General features: G+C 43.6%; 1 protein-coding gene across 4 annotated transcripts in view; it reads right to left on the bottom strand.

The window, feature by feature from the left end:
* The window catches only part of ehbp1 (EH domain binding protein 1), a 132,269-nt gene that overhangs the window by 44,311 nt on the left and 66,496 nt on the right, over positions 1-21,462 (bottom strand). For all 4 annotated transcript variants that reach the window (XM_079362463.1, XM_079362464.1, XM_079362466.1 and 1 more), the window contains 4 exons: positions 17,888-18,706; positions 16,163-16,204; positions 15,894-16,040; positions 2,352-2,502 (listed from right to left, as the gene is read on the bottom strand). In XM_079362463.1, coding sequence (XP_079218589.1) covers positions 2,352-2,502; positions 15,894-16,040; positions 16,163-16,204; positions 17,888-18,706 — 1,159 coding nt within the window. The remainder of the gene's footprint in view (positions 1-2,351; positions 2,503-15,893; positions 16,041-16,162; positions 16,205-17,887; positions 18,707-21,462) is intronic.

Genomic DNA, 21,462 nt, shown 5'->3' with positions numbered 1-21,462 from the left:
AAAGATCCAGTCTGAGGGATCGTTACTTCCCTCATACCACACTCATCAACAAACCTAACTTTGCTATTTAGACCTTTCAACATGGAAATCTTATTGTCGTTTTTAGTATCTTATTAAAACCTTGTTTTGATAGAAAAGCAGACTCCACCTGTGAGACAAAAAGGGATTTCTTTTAAATGGTGTCCATTTATCTATTTGGTTTCCGACCCACAAAGTGAAACTGAGACCTCTGTTTAATTCCCCTCATTCAAAGATCTGCTGCTTGCATTTCTTGCCTGGGATAAAGGGAGTTAGGGCACACACAAACCACAAAAACATGAAAGCACATATTCCATTAAGTCTCCTGAGGGGCTCAATAGAAACAACAGTGTCTCCATATTAGGAACAAAAGAGGAAAACATGTCAGAAGAAACTCAAATGGAGACCTGAGCAGCTCGAGCTGCTTCGATAACCCACACCATGGATTAAAAGAAAAAAAAAAAAAAACAATCAGTAAAAAGGGTCTGACATTGCGGGCGCCCTTCTCTGCTATTTACTACTTGGTGGGGAGAGAGACAGAGAACTAAGAGAGAACGAGTGAGAGTCAAATAACAGCATTTCCTGTTGTTGTTTTTTTTTTTCCTCCTAATTTGCTAGCTACGATGCGGAGCGTGCTTGCAAGTACCGTTCCTGCGTGGCTGGCTGGGGTCTAATTAATGGTAGGCCATGGTGATGGAGTTTGGAAAGTTTCTTTGCAGGCAGACACTTGGAGGGGGCTGCCCAGGCTGCGTTAAAGGAGCGTGAATGGTGTTGGGGGGGGGGGGGGGGGGGGGGGGGGGGGGGGCGAGAGAGAGAGACAGAGAGAGGGAGGGAAGGAGAGTGTGGGGCTAGGATTAGCCGTTCTGCTCGGCAGGCCTTGTATATCACAGCCAACAGCATTTCTCCCTTCTCCTCAGCTCGCCCTGCGCTCTTCTTCCATTCTTTTCTCAAACTCCCATTTTTAATGAGATCAACAATTAGTTCAAATCAGAAAAAGCTGAAAGAGCAAATCTTGCTTCTGCCGTTTCACCTAACAAGTCACTGATCTCCTTGCTTCTCGTTTGCGGTTGATTAGTTTTCTTCTCATCACTGTCAGGCTCCTGCTTCTTCGGACCTTCCTACTTGTGCTTCTCCTTTCCTTCTTGCCACAAAAACATCAACTGTCACCTTTTAAGCATCCATTTTCTAGATCTAACTTCTTTACAATTTTCTAACAGTGAGCTTAATATCTTTTGGGTTGTGGACGCAAACAAGAGGTTTGAGGCTTTGGTCAGAGGTGAGGAGGTGATTGACATTTTTCAACATGTTCTTTTATATTTTTCAGGCCAAATAAAATTTGTTTGAGAACGAAAAACACAAAAGTCTTTTTTGACTTTCGTGTTTTGAGAATGAAAAACACGAAAGTCCAGAATAACAAGCTTTATTTATCTTGGGGTGATCTGTAATGGGGGTTATTTGTCACCTGTTTCTGACCTTTTCCACCAATACAGAAAAAAAACAAACGGATTCTTTAATAATGGTGGTAACTGGTGACTGGTGAGCATTTCTCACTGAGCCTTCTTTCTCTTCTCTTAACAAACAACATCTTTATGTTTGGCAGTCTCCTTTTGTTATCAGTGTAGCAGTCATTCCTTCCCTTGTCTCTACTTTAAACTACTTTTGATGTTGCTCTCAATTTCGCAAACTCTTCATCTTCACCTGTCTAGGCTCTGCACCTTTCATTTGCATGCAGTTAACCAGGTCTACCTTGACAGAACACAAAAGAGGGGTTTAAACGTGAAACAAATGACCAGAGTGGCCTAATAATGGTCATTATGCAAACAATCCCAATTTCGAGGAAATGGAAACCAGTGGGATAGGCGCACAACAGCATTTTGTTTGCCCTGCAAGCCGTCATTAGAAGTGTTTGGTATTTTGATCATAATTTGGCCACACAATGTTTTCTTGATTAACAATTACTGGTTGAACGCGACCAGGGAGGAGTCGCAGGGTAAATTGCTGTTCTGAATACGAGGGTGGTGCATTTTTAGACCCACAGCCGTTGTCAAATGGCAATTTGTTTTTCCTCTGAGGATTAGGCAGAACCCCTTTAGAGAGCATAATGGAAGTGTGTGAGTCATGGCATGTGTGGATGAAGAAAGTGAGAGCATGGTAAAAAGCAAGCTCGTGGTGACTTTTCTTTTGTGTGACAGTTAATAAGCCCTGAGGAGAATAAGAGAGTGTTTGTATTTACATAAGGTGTTTTGGTCTAAAAATATGTTCTGATCACTCTACAAGTCAAGAAGTGGCATATGTCAGAGCTGTGTTGTTTGTGTGTGCGAGTGCGTACTGACCTCCAGCAGGACCGGCCCTGCTGCCCTTGCCTCTGTCAGCGCTGGAAGCATCCAGCATGCTCATGTCAGACATCTTGACTCCTGATCGAGCCTCGGCTATCAGCTGCCGGGCTCGCTCTCTCAGCTGTCTGCGTCGCTCTGCATCCCGCTCCTGCACGCACAGAAACAGAAAACAAAAGAAGTTGAGTGGCTCTGGTGTTAGTTCATGCGCGTGGGGATGAAAACAAGTGAGTGTTACATCATCAGTAAGGCTAGTTGGAAGCAGCCACGCACAAAACTAGACAAACGTGCAAGATTCCTTTCTTGCCGGATAATGTTTCAAGACTTAAAGAATAAATGGTGAGAACTTTTGTTATCAGAATGGATGTTCAAATCCTAGTGCATTATGGAGTAAGGAGTGTGTAGATAGATAGACAGACAGACACACACACACACTCACATCATCTTGGCACTAGACATACAGTATTGAGCCGTCACCATCAGAGTAATGGCAGAAATGCCATTTTCAGGCCAATCCAATTTGATCCCCCTGATAGCACAGGCCATTGCGCACACACACACACACACACACACTTAGAAAGCAAAACAGGAAAAGCTTGATGACGTCTCAAACAAGCCCACACACAAGGGAACACTCACTACACAGGCTGGGAGTAAACATGGCAACAGGTAGAAATTTGCACATGTTCAGGACAAGGAGAAAACAAAACAAAGTGGGAATATGGCCGTCACATTGTGAATTCCAGTGAATGCGTTTCAACAAACGAGTCGTTCACAGCTACAAAGAAAAGCAGATGGGTAAACGTTTTGCAACAGAATACTGATCCAGTAAGTACAGAGGCTGTTGGGTTTGTTATATTTGTAAAGGGGGTTTGACTGAACAAGTAAAGACTCATCAACAAGTAAGACAACGGTGAAACTTTACTGTTTTTAACTCGGGCTACACGATAAGATCATGTTCCAAAACACAAAACAAGTTAAGCAGGACAACAAATCCAATGGGCTTTGACGCGTACAAACTCGTCCGACACAACTCAACCTAAGCACAAAAACAACAACACAAACCTACACCCTGAGACTCCGCCCCACAGCCCCCTACCTTAAACACGCACAACCGAGTGACCCAAGGGAGAGTGAGGCTGCATTTCTCTGTCGCTGTTCCCCCTCCCTGTGGTTTCCTGTTAATCAGGCTTCTCCATATTGAGGCAGGGGTTTTAGGGCTGGCCTATTGAAGACACCCATTTATCCATTAACAAAACAAGCAGCGCCCGCTAATGAGCTACATCTCCCTATTTCCATGTCAATTGTTTGTTTGTAGCCATTGTTAGGCCGGAACAATGGGGCTGTATTGTAAATACAGCACCTCGAATGCACCCCGTGTGTATGTGTGTGTGACAGAGAGCCCAAGGGGATACCTATAGGGAGAGGGGAATAAACCTTAGAAAGAGATCGATAAAGAGAGACAGTGGCCGAGGGAATCAGGAGGAGAGGAGGAGAGAGAGAGAGAGAAAGAGAGAGAGAGAGAGAAAGAGAGGTAAACAGTTAGAAAAGAGGTGTTGAGTATTGAGTGTCACTTCTTTCCTGCTTTGTTGCTGTGCACAGTGCACAGCAACAAAGCAGGAAGACAATTGAGCCATTGTCTTCTTAAACCCATAACTTTCCAAAAAAAGAAAAGAAATTAAGCAATCTTTGAGGAATAAAGAAAAACATTAAAACATGTAACTGTCCAACAAAATCTTTTCCTATTTGGTTTGAAATTTAATGAAAGTAGTAATAGTTCCCTTTGATATTACTATTAATGAATGAAAAGAAGCATCATTTTCATTTGTGCAATATTTATTATCCCAACAATCTTGACAATAACAAAGATAGCCCCAAATAACCAAAACTGACAAAGTCAGTAGAGGGTGTTTCCACCATTTGCCGCAATGACAGCGACGTCTCATGCTCCTAACTGGCTTCATCATGTTGTTCTGAGGCAATGTGTTCCACTCCTCCACAAGTTCTACACGCAGTTCTGCCAGGTCATGTGGGTGTAGGGTACGAGCACCCAGTCACTGCTTCAGCTGGTCCCAGATGTGCTCTATGGGCTTCAAGTCAGGGGACATTGATGGCCACAACATATAACACTTTGAGATACACCAAGTTCACGAGCAACATCTGACTGCCTGCTGCCGACCTGAAGGAGCGCTACGACCAGGAGGAGCTGCTCGTCTGTTAAGTGACGTCGTGTGTTCACGGCTGCTTGAATGATGAACTGGGAATGACTTACTGACAATACCAGCTTTTTATACCCCAGAATGTTGAAATTGATGCCACATTGAAAAGGGTTGTCTTTTTTGGTATTGGACCCACAACAGTGAGGAACATAAGTATTTGAACACCCTGCGATTTTGCAAGTTCTCCCACTTAGAAATTATGGAGGGGTCTGAAGTTTACATTGTAGGTCCATTTCTACTGTGAGAGACAGAGTTTAAAAACAATCCCATTGTATGATTTTTAAATAATTTATTTGTATGTTCAAATACTTATGTTACTCACTCTATGTAAAGTGCACTGTACACAGTGCACAGAAGTGTGTCTATCATCCTAATACAATTGCTTCACTATCCCAAAAATCACTGAAGTTAAAAAAAACAACACCTTGTGTAAGAAACCCACTGAGGACCTCCCAATATCCCTAACTTATTGTGAGTAGTGTATTTGCCTTAAAAAAAAAAAAAGGGGGGGGGGGGAACATCATGAGGTCAAACATCCACACGACTTAGAAGCCCTCAGAGGTTTTGCGTGAAAATGATTTGGGAATTTAATTAATGTGGCTATTTTTTTTTTTTTTAATCAATTTCAAATTACAATTTCCATGTGTTTATGTGACTAAAGAACATGACACAGTTGGAACTATGGAGGAGTTTAAATAATATTGAACAACTCAAATGAGGCCTTTTCCTTACCTTAGTCCTCAGTGCCATGCCATGTCTCCATACCAACAGGTATACCTCTGTGTGTGTGTGTGTGTATTTCTATATTTTCATGTAAATGTGTCTGTGCATGCACTGCTTTTATTGTTTAGCACTTTGTACTACATTTCACATGTATAAACAGTGCTCTATAAATAAAGTTAATTGATTGTTATGATACAAATAGGTCAATGTATTCACAGCTAATTATCCATTGAGCGGCAGACGTTGAACGTATATCTATTGAAAAAAAATTACATTTTATAGGTATAAAAAAGAAAAGGGGACATAAGATGGATCACAAGGCAGAATCAGTTCTAAAACATTCTTTATCATGAGAGAAATAAAGGCGATGATGACTGTGTTATTGTCATAATCTGAACTGTGAAAAACAAAAGTTGGACCCAAGGCACCAATGTTTCTCTTTTCAGCCTCACATTCAGTAAGTTCATGCAGGCCTCTCCCTGCTTGAATAAATGTAATATGATAACTGGTCATGTCATTGATACCCTTCCGGCTACAGACTGGTTATGATAGCCAATCTGGCCAACACAGATATGAATAAAACCACCAATTTAATTCTTCTTGTGTGTGTGTGCGTTTATAAATATATGTATCTACATACACATACATATAAAGTATATGCATATGTGTGAGTGTGTGTAAATAAATATACATATACAAACACACACACACACACAGATAGGGCCCAAATACACTTTCAAAAGCCACTACCCCACTGCTTTATTGTTGTTGGCCAGTTTTGGGACAGGAAATGGGAAATTGACTTTGCCTATCCAGAGGCTAGGATTAACGCTACAGAAAAATACATCTGACTAGCTTCTAGCTCAGTCAGCTTCACTCACTGATTAGAAAATAAGAGAGTGTGTGTGTGTGTTTGTAAGGTGAAAAAAGGAGAATAAAGGATAGGAAAGGTCTGAGTTGTGTAAAAGACAATAAGTGACATGATATAGGATCACATTCCTCTTTGGTATTAGTTTGGGCAGTAAAAGGTCGGGGAATATAAAGAAATGCTGAAAAGAAACAAACGTTAGCGGGGGTTGCTGAGGAGCTTCATATACACTTTCTCTTTCATCAAAAGTTCAATCGGAAATAGCAAAAATTGAAAAGAGTGTCATGGGTACTATTTTCACGAATCAAGGTTGGTCCTTGACGGACGTTTTTCAAATCCCAAGGTAAACCCCCTTTGTCAGGATGAAAGGCTGTGCTGTGGACATAATTAATTAAAAAAACAAAGGGATGTTTCAAACTTGTAAAATGGCGATGGTTATTGCACATAATGGATAAAACCCCCCCCCAAAAAAACCCATATTCAGCTGTTTTATTTGACAACACCAGACAAGAATGAACCAATAGATGTAAAGTAATTAGACTAGAACACATGGACAAGACCAGTTGTGTCCTTACAGTACATGATCAAAGCCAGTATGACAAAAGGCCGAGAAAAAAGGAGGAGAGAAAGTGTGTCAGCTGGTGGTCACAGTTTCAAGAATAGAGGCTCAAGAGGAGAAGAGACTTTTCTTTGTAAATGGCGACAGCGAGAACAATCATGTTCTGTGTCTTCCATTGACTGCTGGGAACATCCAGTGGAGGAGAGGCTAAACGGTTGAGTGCAAGGCTGAGACAGAGGGCTCCTCTGTGGGCTTGGCATTGGGGTGAGGACCCCTCTTCGCTCTGGAAGCTCTTTTTTTTTTTTTTTTTTTTTAGCAGGGGGGAGCAGGTTGTCGGCTTGGCTGCTCTTTTCTGGGCAAGGAGAAAGAGGGAGGGAGGACACGCACCACTGGTCATGTACAGAGACCTGGCGTGGGCACCAAGTGATGCCCCACAAAACGTACGCACACAGGGATGCACACAAAATCACTATCTAAAAAGGGTTTGCCAACCTCCCAGATAGCCAGCCAGTCTGGCAGCCAGTCATGCAGCTCCAGACATTTGTCATGACAGGCTAATTCACAGTCAAGAGGTGCTTTAGGTCTCTATCTTGTCCGGGCACACACACACTCAAAATCTACAGAGCACACACACACACACACAAACTTGTTTTAAAGCTGTGTGATCACAAACTCCTACATTGTTTTGATGCTGAAATATGATCCAAACACGATGCATATAACTAAGGATATAACTCAATTGTGTGAAAACAACAAACGGGATAAAATGTAGCTTAGCCATTAGCCACACAACCTGCTTTATATACGTTTTTTTTTTTTAAGTGCTCTTTAGACAAATGTTGTGTCTTGACTTATTACTCTCTTACGATTTCTAATGGAATAACAAAGGTCATAATGCTAGAATAAAACCGTTGGCCACATTTGTTTTCATGAGTGTGTCCCATTACGATGTCTTATCAACCTACTTTTTCAACGGTTTAAAATATACAACATCATCATTGGTGTGTTATTTTCTATCACTGTGGAAAAGCGTATTAACAAATGTTATATCTGGTCAAAGAGGAACAGTAAAAACATTTTGATGGAGGAAGCGAGAGGGTTTATGGGAAATCTGTTCGTTGGGTGTGGTTATAAAAACCACTTAGAAGTGTTTTTTGTATTTTGTTTATACGAGAAGTACGACACTATCACATTTCCAATAAAAAAAATACAACAATAGAATTGCATTAAATCAAACTAAATGTACTAAATTTAGAAAACCTGTTAAAATGTCTTACTGCAAATATTTTGAGAAGAAATCGAGAGAGAGGGAGAGAGAGAGAGGACAGAGACAGAGAGACAGAGAGAGAGAGAGTGAGAGAGAGAGAGAGAGAGAGAGAGAGAGAGAGAGAGAGAGAGAGAGAGAGAGAGAGAGAGAGAGAGAGGGAGAGGGAGAGGGAGAGGGAGAGGGAGAGGGAGAGAGAGAGAGAGAGAGAGAGAGAGAGAGAGAGAGTGCGAGCTTATCGGCTGGCTCCAGACGGAGTGCGCGGATCAATGAGCATGCGAGGCCCACAGCGATCAATGCATTTGATAAAGAATTAAAGAAGAGCCACTGTACATGGCTATCAAAGAAGCAGGACACGGCCTAATTATGATTCGACGGGTGCGTGCCAATGATAGGGGTCTGTGTGTGAGTGTGTGTTCTATGTACATAAATATAAATCTATGTCAGTGTCATATGTGTGAGGGGCTGAACATTAGAGTGTGTGTATCCTAGTCAGACTAAAAGAACACCGATTTGAAGGTGTCAAGTTTTTAAAGAGAAATAGGAAGAAGTGTCTCAGTTTTACATCATAAACATTTTTTCTGATTAGGTTGTTTTGCTGTATTATTATGGCGTCAAGTTTGAATTTAGCCTGGTTTTCTCTGTTTAGTATTTCAAAGGTCACAATTGAATAACGCTTAAGTAACTACCTAAAATAAGTGTTTGCATTTTATGGAAACAAAGTTGCAAGAAGCTGTAGAAACATGAAATAAGTCACTAGTGCTGTGACGTGTAAGTGTGTGATATCAAGCTGATGATTTCAAGTAAATCATTTTGTGTACGTTTGATTTCTGAGGTTCTATTGAACTGTGGTTTTATATTTGAATAGACAGGTTGAGATTAACACTGCGCGCTGTGTGTGTGTGTATATTTGTTTAACAGGGGCACATCCATAGCAGGACAGGTAGAACAGGTAGAGTGGAGCGTGCACACACACACACGCACACGCACACACACACATGCGCACACGTCAGTATGACAGGTGAGTAAGACGGGAAGGTTTTGCCCTTTAAACAGACAGGATAATTGCTGCTGAAAGAGAGAGAGAAAGAGAGGCAGAGTGAAAGAGATGGAGAACATGAGCTGGAAGAAAAACACAGGGATCCTGTACCTGTACGGTGTCTTTTACGGGGGGGAAAAAGGGGAGTTACAGCAGATTAAGATTGCTCCCTTTTAAAAAAAAGCAGACTGACATAATTGATGTTTAGGTTGAATATGGGCGACAAATTTTCTCACACTACACTTGCAGTGTTTGAAGGTAGATCTGTCTGGTTGGAAAGTTCAAAGCTGTGACTGATATACATGTTTTTTATCAGAATGCATGTGTAACGCATTTGTAAGGTTATAAATACCTTTATGCAGATTTCTATTTGACGTCTTAGTGAGGGTTCACTTTATTTTACCTACTTGTTGTGGCTCCATGTTGGCCTCTATAAGCATTCAATGAATCTTTCTTTTTTAAAAATCATGAATGTTTACATTTCATTTTAATTGTCAGCTGAAGCAACCTCAACATACTGAATCTGAATTAGTAAAGTTCTCTTGGAGAGCCCACGAGCTGCATCATTCAACAGTGTTGACTGGTCAAACACACAAAGCTCAAGAAGGCTACATGGAAACACATTCAGACTGCCAAGACTCGACATTTCATGTACACGCCTGTGAAGCCTCGCCTTCAATGCTAATGTCATGGAAGTGTAATGGATGGTGGGACAGTGAGACCACCTCTATGCCACCATCTACAGTAGTAACAGAAGGACTGATGGAGACAGAGAGGGAGAACAGTGCAGTGTGCGTGTTAAATATAATGAATTGATTTTGTTATCATTGTCCAAATAATCATTATAATAACATGACAAACTTGTGATCTAAATAATATCAATATGCTCGAGTATTAAAGAAAGAACTCCTATCCTACCCTTTGATGTATTCTATATTATAATAGTTTGTTTTGTTAGTCTCAGGTCTATAAATGTTGCAGGGACGTAAATACAGCTGCAGCATTTATTGTATGGCTTCCTAGGTCTTGAAGTAAAGTCAGTGACAAGTCAAAGAGCCAAAAAGTTTCAACAGGAGACATCCTAAACTCCAAGTCAAGAATAGAGATTGCTAATTCAGGGTTTCATTTCTGACAAACACGAACGAGTTCAGCACTTCCAGGGGTTGGATAAAACTTATTTCTCATAAAATTCATTTTGAAACGTTATTAATGTGAAGATGCTTTAAAATAAGGAGAGGAGGAAGTCATGGCAGCATGTGGATGTAAAAAAATATGTGGTACTTCAACTTGGTCAAACATTAACACAAGACCTGATCAAAGCAGGTTCGTGTGTGTGTGTGTGTGTGTGTGTGTGTATTTCTCTGACGGCTTGATAATTTCTAAGCATGCAACTGAAATAGCTGTCCCTTTCTTGCTCGTTAACACACACACAGTCAATTTAAAGACTCCTTCTGATCTGCATTCCAACAAATTCAGCCACGACACATAACCTCACCCTCAAACAGACACACTAAATTATTTAGTGTCATTAGGGGCCGAACCTTCAAGAAGAAGTAAGAGAGAGAGAGTGAAGGAGGAGCAGAGAGGATGAAAGAAGAAGAGAGGAGGTAGAAAAGGAGAGCTCCACACGGAGAAAAAAAAACTAACTAAAGTGGGCAGGAGGACAAGAAGAGTGCACAGGGACTTATTTTTGTGTTTCAAAACATCCAGGTTTTTATATTCGATGCAATGATAACTTTTCACTTGGGGCCCATTTAGTGGCTGCAACCAAGGGTACAAATACCGTAAATTCCGTACTATTGAGCGCACCTGGATATAAGCCGCACCGGCTAAAAATAAGTAAATAAATGTATTAGTACATATATAAGCCGCACTTGATTATAAGCCGCAGGTGTCCACGCTATAACAAGAGCTATTTACACAGACGTAGGCTACCGGTAACATCCGCAAATACTGTAGCGTCCGTACGGACGTTAAAGGACGACGAGAGCGTTCAAATAATAACTTTTAATAACCCGATCACTGTCGGCCGTGACCACGCCGTTTACAGCAGAGAACAACACATAACTTGCCGTAACAATCCAACTCTCTCCCCCAGCGTTCTCTCATACAGCCACTCAACACGTTCGCGCTGGTGCATTCACTGACTCTCCACATAATCGGAATTATGAACACATTATCAACTACTGACTTTACAACATGAACCGTTACAATACGAAGCCTAGCCGACGGTGTCTGTAACACGGCTGATGAAAAAGATTACCGTAATATATTTCACAAGAAAAAGTCCATCCATTCACTGCCTCAGAATGACTTCATTACTCACTTCCTCAGTCTCTGTTGTCGCTGTCAGTGTCATCTTAACGTGCAGCAGCTCTGTTAGCTTCTTTGACAGCCAGGTCGATCGCCTTTAACTTGAAAGCTGCATCATATGTATTTCTCCGTGTGTTTTCCATCATGAGGGTGCGTGCATGAAGCGCAAAATGACTGATATTAAGATCCGACGTGACGAAGTCAAATGTTTTTGCGGCAGAAGCTCATTGTCCCCCATAAAAAATCCATGCATTAGCCGCACCGGAGTAGAAGCCGCAGTGCTCGAAGTGTGAGAAAAAAGTAGCGGCTTATAGTCCGGAATTTACGGTAGTTGCTTAAGTTTAATTTAAACTTTTATTTTGAAATTACAGTATTTGTCTAAGAAGAACAGAGGACTAGATCTCCTCACACTCTACTGGGAGTTGTTGCACACAAAACACTTTGGAAGGCTCGTACTGTGTACTTTCATATTATGAGAGCAAATGTCCAGAGTGACAAACTGTGTTTGTTGTGATATCTTGGCTTCTATATTGCACCTTTTAAAGTTGACCTTTGTCTTTGTCCATCTTTTTGTAGCAATATATAATAATAATAATACATTTTATTTAATGGCGCCTTTCAAGCCACCCAAGGTCGCCTTACAGTGGATAAAAACAATACATTAGGTTAAAACCAAACATAAAAACAAACAATATATGCAGACAAAGCATGTGTGCCTCAAACAACGGTTTAGACTATTAAAAAACTGACAATAACTTGGATAAGAGACAGTCATATCTGAATAGCTTTGTATTTGCATTCACATCCTTTTGAAACATTAAGGAATGCAAAGGCTCAGACAGAGGGCTTTGTTCTGACTAAAAAAAAAAAAGAGAAGATGAGGGCATGAATTCAGTCGAGTCAGGATCACAGTTCAGACAGCAGATGGGAGTAGATGACAACACCCACAGGTCACAACTGCAGAGGCCCGAGGAGTCCCCTCAACTCCTGGGCAGGGGAGGGGAGAGGAGAGGGAGCGACAGAGGAAGAGGTGGAGGAAGGGGAGGAGGCGGAGGTTTGGGGTGCTGGTCGGCAAAAATCAAACGGGACCCAATTATAGGAATCACAACGAGTCAGTGAGCAGGGGGAACTCTCTTACCTGGAAAACACCAAGGCATTTGTGTACACTTTGAGCACATTCCACAAGAACACACACACACTCACGCACACACACACACACACACACACACACAAACACACACACACACACACGCACACAAACACGCCCACGCACACGCACACACGCACACACACACACACACACACACACACACACACACACACACACACACACACACACACACACACACACACACACACACACACACACACACACACACACACACACACACACACACACACACACACACACACACACACACACACACACACACACACACACACACAGGTAAAGAATAAAATCACGCAGGAGAATAAACTTGTGCAGCTGCATGCACACAACACAAACGCGTAGACTTCTCCCAAACCTAGTGTGTATCCTGATAATTAGCCTGGCCAGGCCGGTGTGAAATTACTGTTCTCATCTGCTAATGGATGAGGAGACCTGGAGCGAATAGACACACACAGACACAGACACAGACACAGACACACACACACACACACACACTTAGCCATTGAAATAATAACAGTGAGAAAGACTGAAAGAGAACAAGACCGTCGAACACAATTTTGCACATAATGGCAGAATAAAGTCCTTGCACTATTATACAGGAAAGTTCATTATTTAAACGTGTGTCTGCAGGGTTGGTAGAGGACGGTGTCAGAGAGAGAAGGAGAACGTGAGTGAGAAGAGCGCGAGGGAGAGAAAGAGAAAAGTGAACCTGTGACCTTAGATGAAAGAACTGGTCACCGTGGGCTACAATTAGGGATGGCAGGAGGGAGAGCATAGGTCAAGAGAACAGGGCTACACACACACAGACACACACATCAAACAAGTAACCAACATGTTGTTCTGTATTGAACTCCATTCATGTTGAAGGCACAGTCACTGCAGCTGTGGGGACGTGGACGTACTAGGAGTGTTACTTTATGTGAATTCGTCCTAACTCATCACGGCTCGGTTCATGCAGTCATACCTTGAATCTATCCGGGTGGAGAAAAAAGAAGCAGACATAACAAGATGCACACACATGACGAGAGAAATAAAGAAAGATGACACGGCAGAGCTCGAAGAGCAGTCTGTATCTTTAAAATCAGTTGTGTGGGACAACTTGAGGTTCCCACTGCAGGACGCGATCAATGAGTGAAACATGGGCGTGAATATTCGACCAAGAGGACGAAGAACAATCAGACCCTGTTCGTGATTCGTCGTCTGACAGAGTTCCAGAAAGTGTTCAAAAAAACATGTACAGTACATACGTGAATACAGATTTATCCTATATATCTGGGAGACTGCTTAGTTGTGATCTTTTTTTTTCTTTTTTTTTTAAAATACATTTGTAATTAAGCATTTTTCTCGCTAAAGAGAGAAAAAAAAAAAAGAACTCGCGTGTTAAGGACAGGTTTGATTTAAGTGAACACATATATTCTGACTATAATAAATTAAACGGTCATTTGTGTTCTGAACCCCCAGAACGAGATAATGTCGCGCCCACTTCACTCCCTCTGCACAAATCAGTGTTACCCCCCACATTAGCTGTTTCCCTGGAAGAATGAAGGCTGCTCTAATTGAATCAAATTATACCTTATGCATGCTAAACCGCAAAGCACCTACTTAGAGTTAAATGGGAAAAGCTTGGGCCTCTTCAGCTGATAACATGGAGACACACACACACACACACACACACACACACACACTAATCAAAACAAGACATCAAGTAATCTAATCTGAATCACTAACAATTATCAGCACACTGGCCTCAAGGCCAGTCGTATTCCTTTGATCAATGTTTTCTATTAAAAAAAGTGTAAACAATTCAATATCTCCCGCCCCTCCTCCTTCGCTTATTCACGTGGGGGATGTTTGTGGGGGGGGATGAGTGTCTGTTTATGTGTGTTTGTAACAGGGTTATTAACCAATTGTCCTTGGAAATGAGTGAGGAAATCAGAGGAAGAGGGGAGCAAGAAAGAGCCGAGTGGAGGCATGGCTTCTTTAAGGAGCTAATCTATGTGAAGTCAGCCATCTTGCCGCACAACAAGGGAAGGGAAGAGGACCTTTTTTTTTTTTTTGTCACCGAGGAAATATATCGCCACTGCAACAGCTTTGAAAGAACTCTTTTAATTTGCTTTCGTCCTCTGAAGACTTTTAACACCCTAGTCCTTGGAAGTTCCTCATTTATTCCTGCAGATTATGCTGAAATGGTTATTCCTGTGGCCTGCACACACACACATAAACGCACACATTTGCCTGCCACCGACAACACACTTATTTACGCCTAAACACACACACACACAAACACAAACACACTCTTTAAAACCATCTAATTCAAGGGCATATATCTCTTTAAGAATTCAGGCAGAAAAAGCAGGGGCATGCAGCTGCTGCCTTTTAGATATTTCATTACCAAAGGGTATTTATTTCATTTTACCCTCAAATCCTTTGTCGTCCGATTCTCAGAAGGCCATATTTTTCTCTTACCACCCTTTCCTTCCTCATCACTGAGGATTTGACCACAGTGCATTCCCAGGGTAAGTCCTGGTCCATCGGTGTGCCCCCCTCCCTTCCAGTATATTATGTTCAGTGGAGCGTGCTGGGTTCAGAGCTGGCAATTTCTCTCACGTCCTCTCTGGTCTAGTTTGCTTCGGTACAGCGATTCTCATCCCTCCTTTTTTTTTTTTTTTTTTAAACCACAAATGTACTTTTGCTGACAGGTGTTTGTGTACAACGTTTACTCAATGTTCAGGGGGGAAATTGAGGGGGCAGCAAATTAGGTCGGAATGTCATCAAAATTGTGCAGTCTTTAAGATGACCAAGAAGAGAGACTGGACGAGACGGAAGAGGGAGCGAAGGAGCACATCCACTTTTTTTTTTCCCCCTTCCCCGACATGTTAGGCTTGCGACGCTCAGCAGTCCATAAGAGAGTCGCAGCAGAAGTTAATAAGGAAAAAAAAAAAAAAAGTCGTCTTGCTTTCTCAAAGCCGTTTTCATAGAGTGTTCAACAAAGTGGACTGCCAGAGGATGAGACAGTCTGGACGGGCCTTTTCAGCATGTTGCGAGTGTAGTGAGCAGAGAACTGTGGAAAGTGACATGAAGGGGCTGAAGAGGCTGCTGGTCACTCTATTAGCACACTGAGGGGAGGCTGTACGACACTCCACTGCGTTGTATAGCAAGAAGGCAGGGACAGACAACCCAAAGTCACTTACTGCACACAGGAGAGGTCAGACAGACCTGCCCCCTTTCTCAGAAACCCGCAGACCCAGACTGACACAAACCGAGTCCTCCTTCCTCCTGACCTCCCCTCGACAGTTATCACAGTGTGCAATGTCAACAGTTACAGCCGTGGAAAGTACACACAACACACACACACACAGAGACCAACACGGCACACTTTGACTTACATCGCAGACATTCGCGGCTCTGTTCGATGCACCGACAGCTGAGTTCGGGACGTTTTTGTTTCCGGCCTTCATTGCAGCGTCTCGGCGAGCCTGCTCCAGGAGCAGACGGGCTCTCTCTTTCAGCTCCTCTTGACGAGACAGCGCCTTCTGTGAGGAACAAAAGAGAAAGGAGTGTGAAGACGATGGAGCAATGCTAATGACTAGAACAAGTGGTCTCACGCAATGCACACACAAGAGTAGGAGGTTTAGTTTCTTACTGTTCTACTCACCTTCTCTGCAGGGGGGCTTGATACGGGGGCAGGTGTTGGCTCCTTTAAAAACAGAAAACACAATCTTGTCACTACAGGGCCAGTCACTGCTTTCATCTGTCGTCTCCTAATATTCCTGCATGCCTCAGAAATCGACGCCGACATTTCTACTCAGAGTAGCAATCGTTTGCACAAGCAGCTTTACCATTTCATCCTTGTAGGATAAACAGATGAAAACGACCCGGGCTATACACCCTATGATATGCAGGGCCTGCACTTGGGCATTAAAGGGCCAGCCTACAGCTGGGCTCACAGCCCTGTTTGTGTCCAGCAGAGTGGAGACCATGACGGATTGGACAAGAAAAGCAAAACACACATACCTAGCTTAGAGTTTTATCTGCGAGGTAATCCAGGCTGTGTTGTAATGGGGGTGCAAACAGGGCAAACAGAGCGTTTACATTTGGCTTAAAGAGAATACCGCTGTTTGTAACACTGAAACATATTTATCCTTTCAACAAGTCTAATCTGACCCGGGTGCAGGCGAGGATGCATCCCGCAAACTAGATATAAAGCAGATCAAAATGGGGGTGTCATAGCTGTCACAGCCCCCCCCCCTTCCCCCCTGCTTCTGCCTCGTGACCTTTCGACTTGTAAACAGGAAGCGGTAATCTGGGGTTAACCGACGCAGGCAGGAATGTGTTTAATGTGTGTGTCTGTGTGTACGCACGCACGCATACAGGTGCGAGCCAGTGCGTATGGGAGACGAGATGAGGCGCTCGCTGCGCAAAGCGTCGCCACGCCTGAGCAGTCACGGCACCAACTGCCATCAACTGAGGGGATGAGAAATATAATGAAAAATATAATGAAATGTCAAAGCACGGGGTTCTCCTGGGCGCCTTCCACAGTCGCCACATGTTAAGGGCCTGGCCTCGACGCGTCTTGGGTCTCGACGACGAGGAGACAGGTCGACGACAACATCTAATGTAGGACGGGGAGAATTTCAGTCCGGTCATCTCTGCAGTGGCATCAATGAGGTCGGGATTTATAGCTTAGCGAGTGGCAGATGAATGTTCACTGCATCCTCTGTCTTAGGACTGAGGTAGCCGTGAAAATTTCAATCAAAGCCGCAATTCAAGGATAAAAAACCTGAATGATTCATTTAAGGGCCAGGCAGGAACCCGCAGGAAAATGCTGTCAAATGTTAATGCCTGACTTAAGGAGAACGACGGGAAGAAATCTACATCACACAGACGACGTTTAAGGTTCAGGATTTAAAATGAGCTGTGCGACAGTTTCATGTAAATACTTCTTACTGATCCTTAAACTGCACGTCAGGCCTGCGTCTTATTGGTTGAAACAGACAACATCGTGCCACCCCCCCCTTTTCCTTATGTCGACCTGTCTTCACCTGTCACACTCGGAACAGAGTTTAAGATTCAAACGGGTCATTTTAGAGGCATGCGGTTCTGGCTCTGAGCCAATGAGCAGAAATGTGAACTGAATTTGAGTCGGTTTTCAACACGAGGTCTAAAGGCGGGTCTTCCGGCAGCGCCTAAAAATCTCAAGGTGAGCATCTTTATGCCGTCTCTCAGCTCGGATTGATCAGGACGAGGAGAGAAAGCAGGCTGGACAAATGACCACAACAGATGCACTGAATGAGTAGATTGAAGGAGCTGGTCACTTCTCGTGTGTATTTAAATGTTCCGTTTGGATTTACAACGAGACGGCGCTTGGCTGGGTGCTTACCTGTTTCGGGGCCGTGTCTGCGTGGTTGACTGCAGGGGAGCTGCTGTCTGAGGTGGGCTCCGACTCTGAATGACGCAGGCTGGCCCGCTTCTTCTTAATGAGGTCCGCATCCCTGTTGTAGGAGAATCCTAGCTTCTGATGGGGTGGAGAGGAGGAGGAGGAGGAGGTGGAGGGGGGCCCTCGCCTGTTGGGGGACCCTGGTTCCGTACTTCCTTCTCTTCTTTCCTCTCCCACCTGCTCCTTTTGTTGTCTCTCCTTCTCCGTCTCTCTCTCCACCCTCTGCGGTAACTCGCTGAGGTCCAACGTGTTGGCCTTGAACAGATTCCCCCTGTCCTCAGAACTCGTCTGTGTCGTGTGCGACGAGTTTGTTGCCGAGGCTGTTAATGCCGCGCGTGGTGAAGGGACAGGAGGGGAGGACTGTAAAGGCCCTGCTGCTGGCGAGCTCACGGCTCCTATCTCAGCCTTCCAACCCGGCCCCATCGCCTCTCCCTCTTCAGCGACTTTAGTGCCGTTAGAATCCGCACCGGCGGAGGCGACGGGCTCAGAGTTAGCCTGGCGAGTTTGCACGTCGTTCAGTTCAGCGTAGAACTTGTCTTGGTCTATGGAGGCATTCGTGTCCGTCTCAAAGTCGCCCACCTTGTAGGTGCTGCGACTGCTGTTGGCCTCGATTTGCACCACGTTGAGCTCCTCGCCGGAGAAGTGGGCCCGGATCTGGTACAGGTAGGTCATCACCGTTAGCTTGTCAGGGATGGCCAGCAGCACCATGTCTGACGGTTCCAGGAGACGAGAGATACCAAGGCTCGCAAAGCCATCGTATGCCTGCCAAAAAAAAGACACACAAACACTAAAATTTAAAAACCCACTCACACACCACAGAACAGAATTTCATGGTACGAATATAACACAGTATCCCTCCTAAGCATTACAACAATGCTTAGGAGGGATACAACTCAATTGTTTGGCTTCTTTAAGTCGTGATCCATATTTGTGTGTGTGCAATAGACACCTATGCTCAGGTAAAGCTTACAGCAGGTAAGTTAAGGTATAGCATACATAGCTTACCATGCCAGGTACGGCGTACCTTTGCTATGGCTGCTGACAGGTCATGTCAGGGATGGTTGTCCCCGATGAGAGACGCAGATACCCCAAGACAGAGCGCTTAATCCCAAACTATGTGTGTGCATGTGTCCTTATCGCTACCCTGCATCAACCTGCCCACGCTCTCCGTCACGCGTGTAATTGGTCTGATTAGAGTCTGATGAGAAAATACAGGTTTGATTATCAAGCGACACCCGAAACCCAATCCCCCATCACCAGATAGACTGAGACAGGGAGACAGAGAGAGAGAGAGAGATAGAGAGAGAGAGAAGGAAGGGATGAAAACCATTATCACAGCCAATGACAGGTAAATAAATAGATTAGCAACACACACACACACACACACACACACACACAGACGCTACCTCCCCTTTTACACACACACACACAACCTCCCCATCTATCTCTCGCAGGTATCAGAGCTTGTATCTCGCCTGCTTGATAGTGTTGATCTAATTCCAACCTGTTGCAGCGTTCCGTTTGTTTCACTGCCTCCGCAGATCTCACCAGTCTATCAATATCTCCTCCCCCCCCCCCCACCACCCCCCTCTTCTTTTTTTTTTTGACTCCCTCTCTGACACCCACACCCTCTCACTGTGTTTTACAACCTTTACTTACACTGGGGATTGTTCTGAAGAGTCTGCTAACATCTTTTCAGCCATGTCCTGTTCCAAAAAAAAAGAGACTCCTTCTCTGTCCTCACTCTTTTTACATGTATTCATCCTGGGAAGAGGCGTTTATGATTTTTCATAAATACCAGTTTTGCATCAGTCCATACACACGAGGATCTTATTGGACAGTGAAGGGGAGTAAGTGGTGGCACTTCATGGTTAATGATGGTTTGAGTGGTTCATTTAAGGGTTCCTCTACTTTAGATGTGCAAGGCTGGGAACACACCGTATCATCGTATAAAGGTCGCGGTAGAATGTCAACCCCACACGTGACGAGTGAATCGTTTGCGATGCATGACCAAAGCTCACACTTGAACATGATGAACTTCAGATGGAGCATGGAGAATTGCCAATTGAGTTTCTGTTACTAGCTCTCACTGGTGGAGGTGAGCAGCTGGTGCAGGGGTGAGTGCGTCCCATGGACCAAGGAGGCTCTGGTCCCACGGATTGGACGGCCCAGGTTCGAGTCCGATGTGTCTACTTTCCCCCCCGTGTCGTTTCCCCGGGCACTCTCTCGCTGATTTCTGACCTAACGCTCCGATGAAGGCCCCAAAAAAAGCCCGCAAAGAAATCTTAAAAGAACAACAACAAACGCCTGCTGACGAGAGTTGAAGTCAGATCTGTGTTTGTCTCGCGCATGCAAGGCTTAAATACAAACACCACTATCACAAACAACCACGAGCTAACTATCAGAATCAAAAGTATGTTTTTCTTTGGAGACTGGATGTCCACAGTAGTTTCCTGCCAACGTTTTTCTCCATCACATGTTTTGTGATAGGAGGAAGGAGACATCAAAGGCATCAAAAAGGCATACCTGCTGTTGCCATGGTGCTTTCATACGCTGTATGCTAGTTGGCTGACACAATCCGGGAAAACGCCCCGGAGTTGGGGGAATCGACTAAAGAATCTCAGTGTGTGTGTGTGTGTGTGTGTGTGTTTGTGTGTAGTCACACGACCAACATTTCTATCGAACAGCTCGGGAGCAGTGGATCGGGCTGCGATTGGCACTCGTGCCATTTTTTTTGTACACGATACGGCAAAGGATGCAAGATCGCAATTATTGAGATACAAAAAAAATATTAAATCACACAGTGTATCCCGGGCTCAAAAACAAGAAGATATGGACTTTTTGTACTGGGTTTAGAACAATATTTAATATAATTTCATCTTCCACCTTTCTGTCTGAACAAATGAAAATTGACATGCTACAAACTTTATCCTCTGGGCTCTCATGTGACGTCAGATTGAGCTTAATTGTGAAAGTCTTAGAAACTCATCGTATAGACTGGTGTAGTTTTGAGTCCTAAAACCAGGAAGTGATTTAGCATTTTAGCGCCATGGGTTCCTAACTCTAAAAGTCAATGGGGATTTTGAATGGGTTTGTGTTTAGACGCCTGAAATAAGGTCTGTGGTTAACACAAAATGAAGAGATGTTGACGTTTTGTTAGACGAGATAAACTACGTACGCTAAGACCCCACTTGTGACTTTTAAAGTTTTTACGCGAACTTTAAACGGCGGTTGCTAACGAGTAGCTAACTGAAACTACAGTGGTTGTCACAGACATTAAACGTCATCACGCCGGGAACTCTCTCCCTAATCCTCCTTACAGCCTCTAGTCATGTTTTTCAGTGCTCTTGCAAATATTAGGTTAATAAACAACTTATTAAGCTAACGTTTAGCTATCTTCAAATCCACTGATTAGATCGATGAAGCATAACGGTCGTGACTAGGGATGTAGGGATGATATTGACTTAAAAATGTAATATTTGGAAATATCGGTATCGGATTTTTACAACCGATATTGG

Source organism: Symphodus melops (assembly GCF_947650265.1).
Source record: "Symphodus melops genome assembly, chromosome: 15".
NCBI classification, from domain to species: domain Eukaryota; kingdom Metazoa; phylum Chordata; class Actinopteri; order Labriformes; family Labridae; genus Symphodus; species Symphodus melops.
The sequence above is the reverse complement of the archived record's forward strand: the minus strand, read 5'-3'. Positions and strand labels throughout refer to the sequence as shown.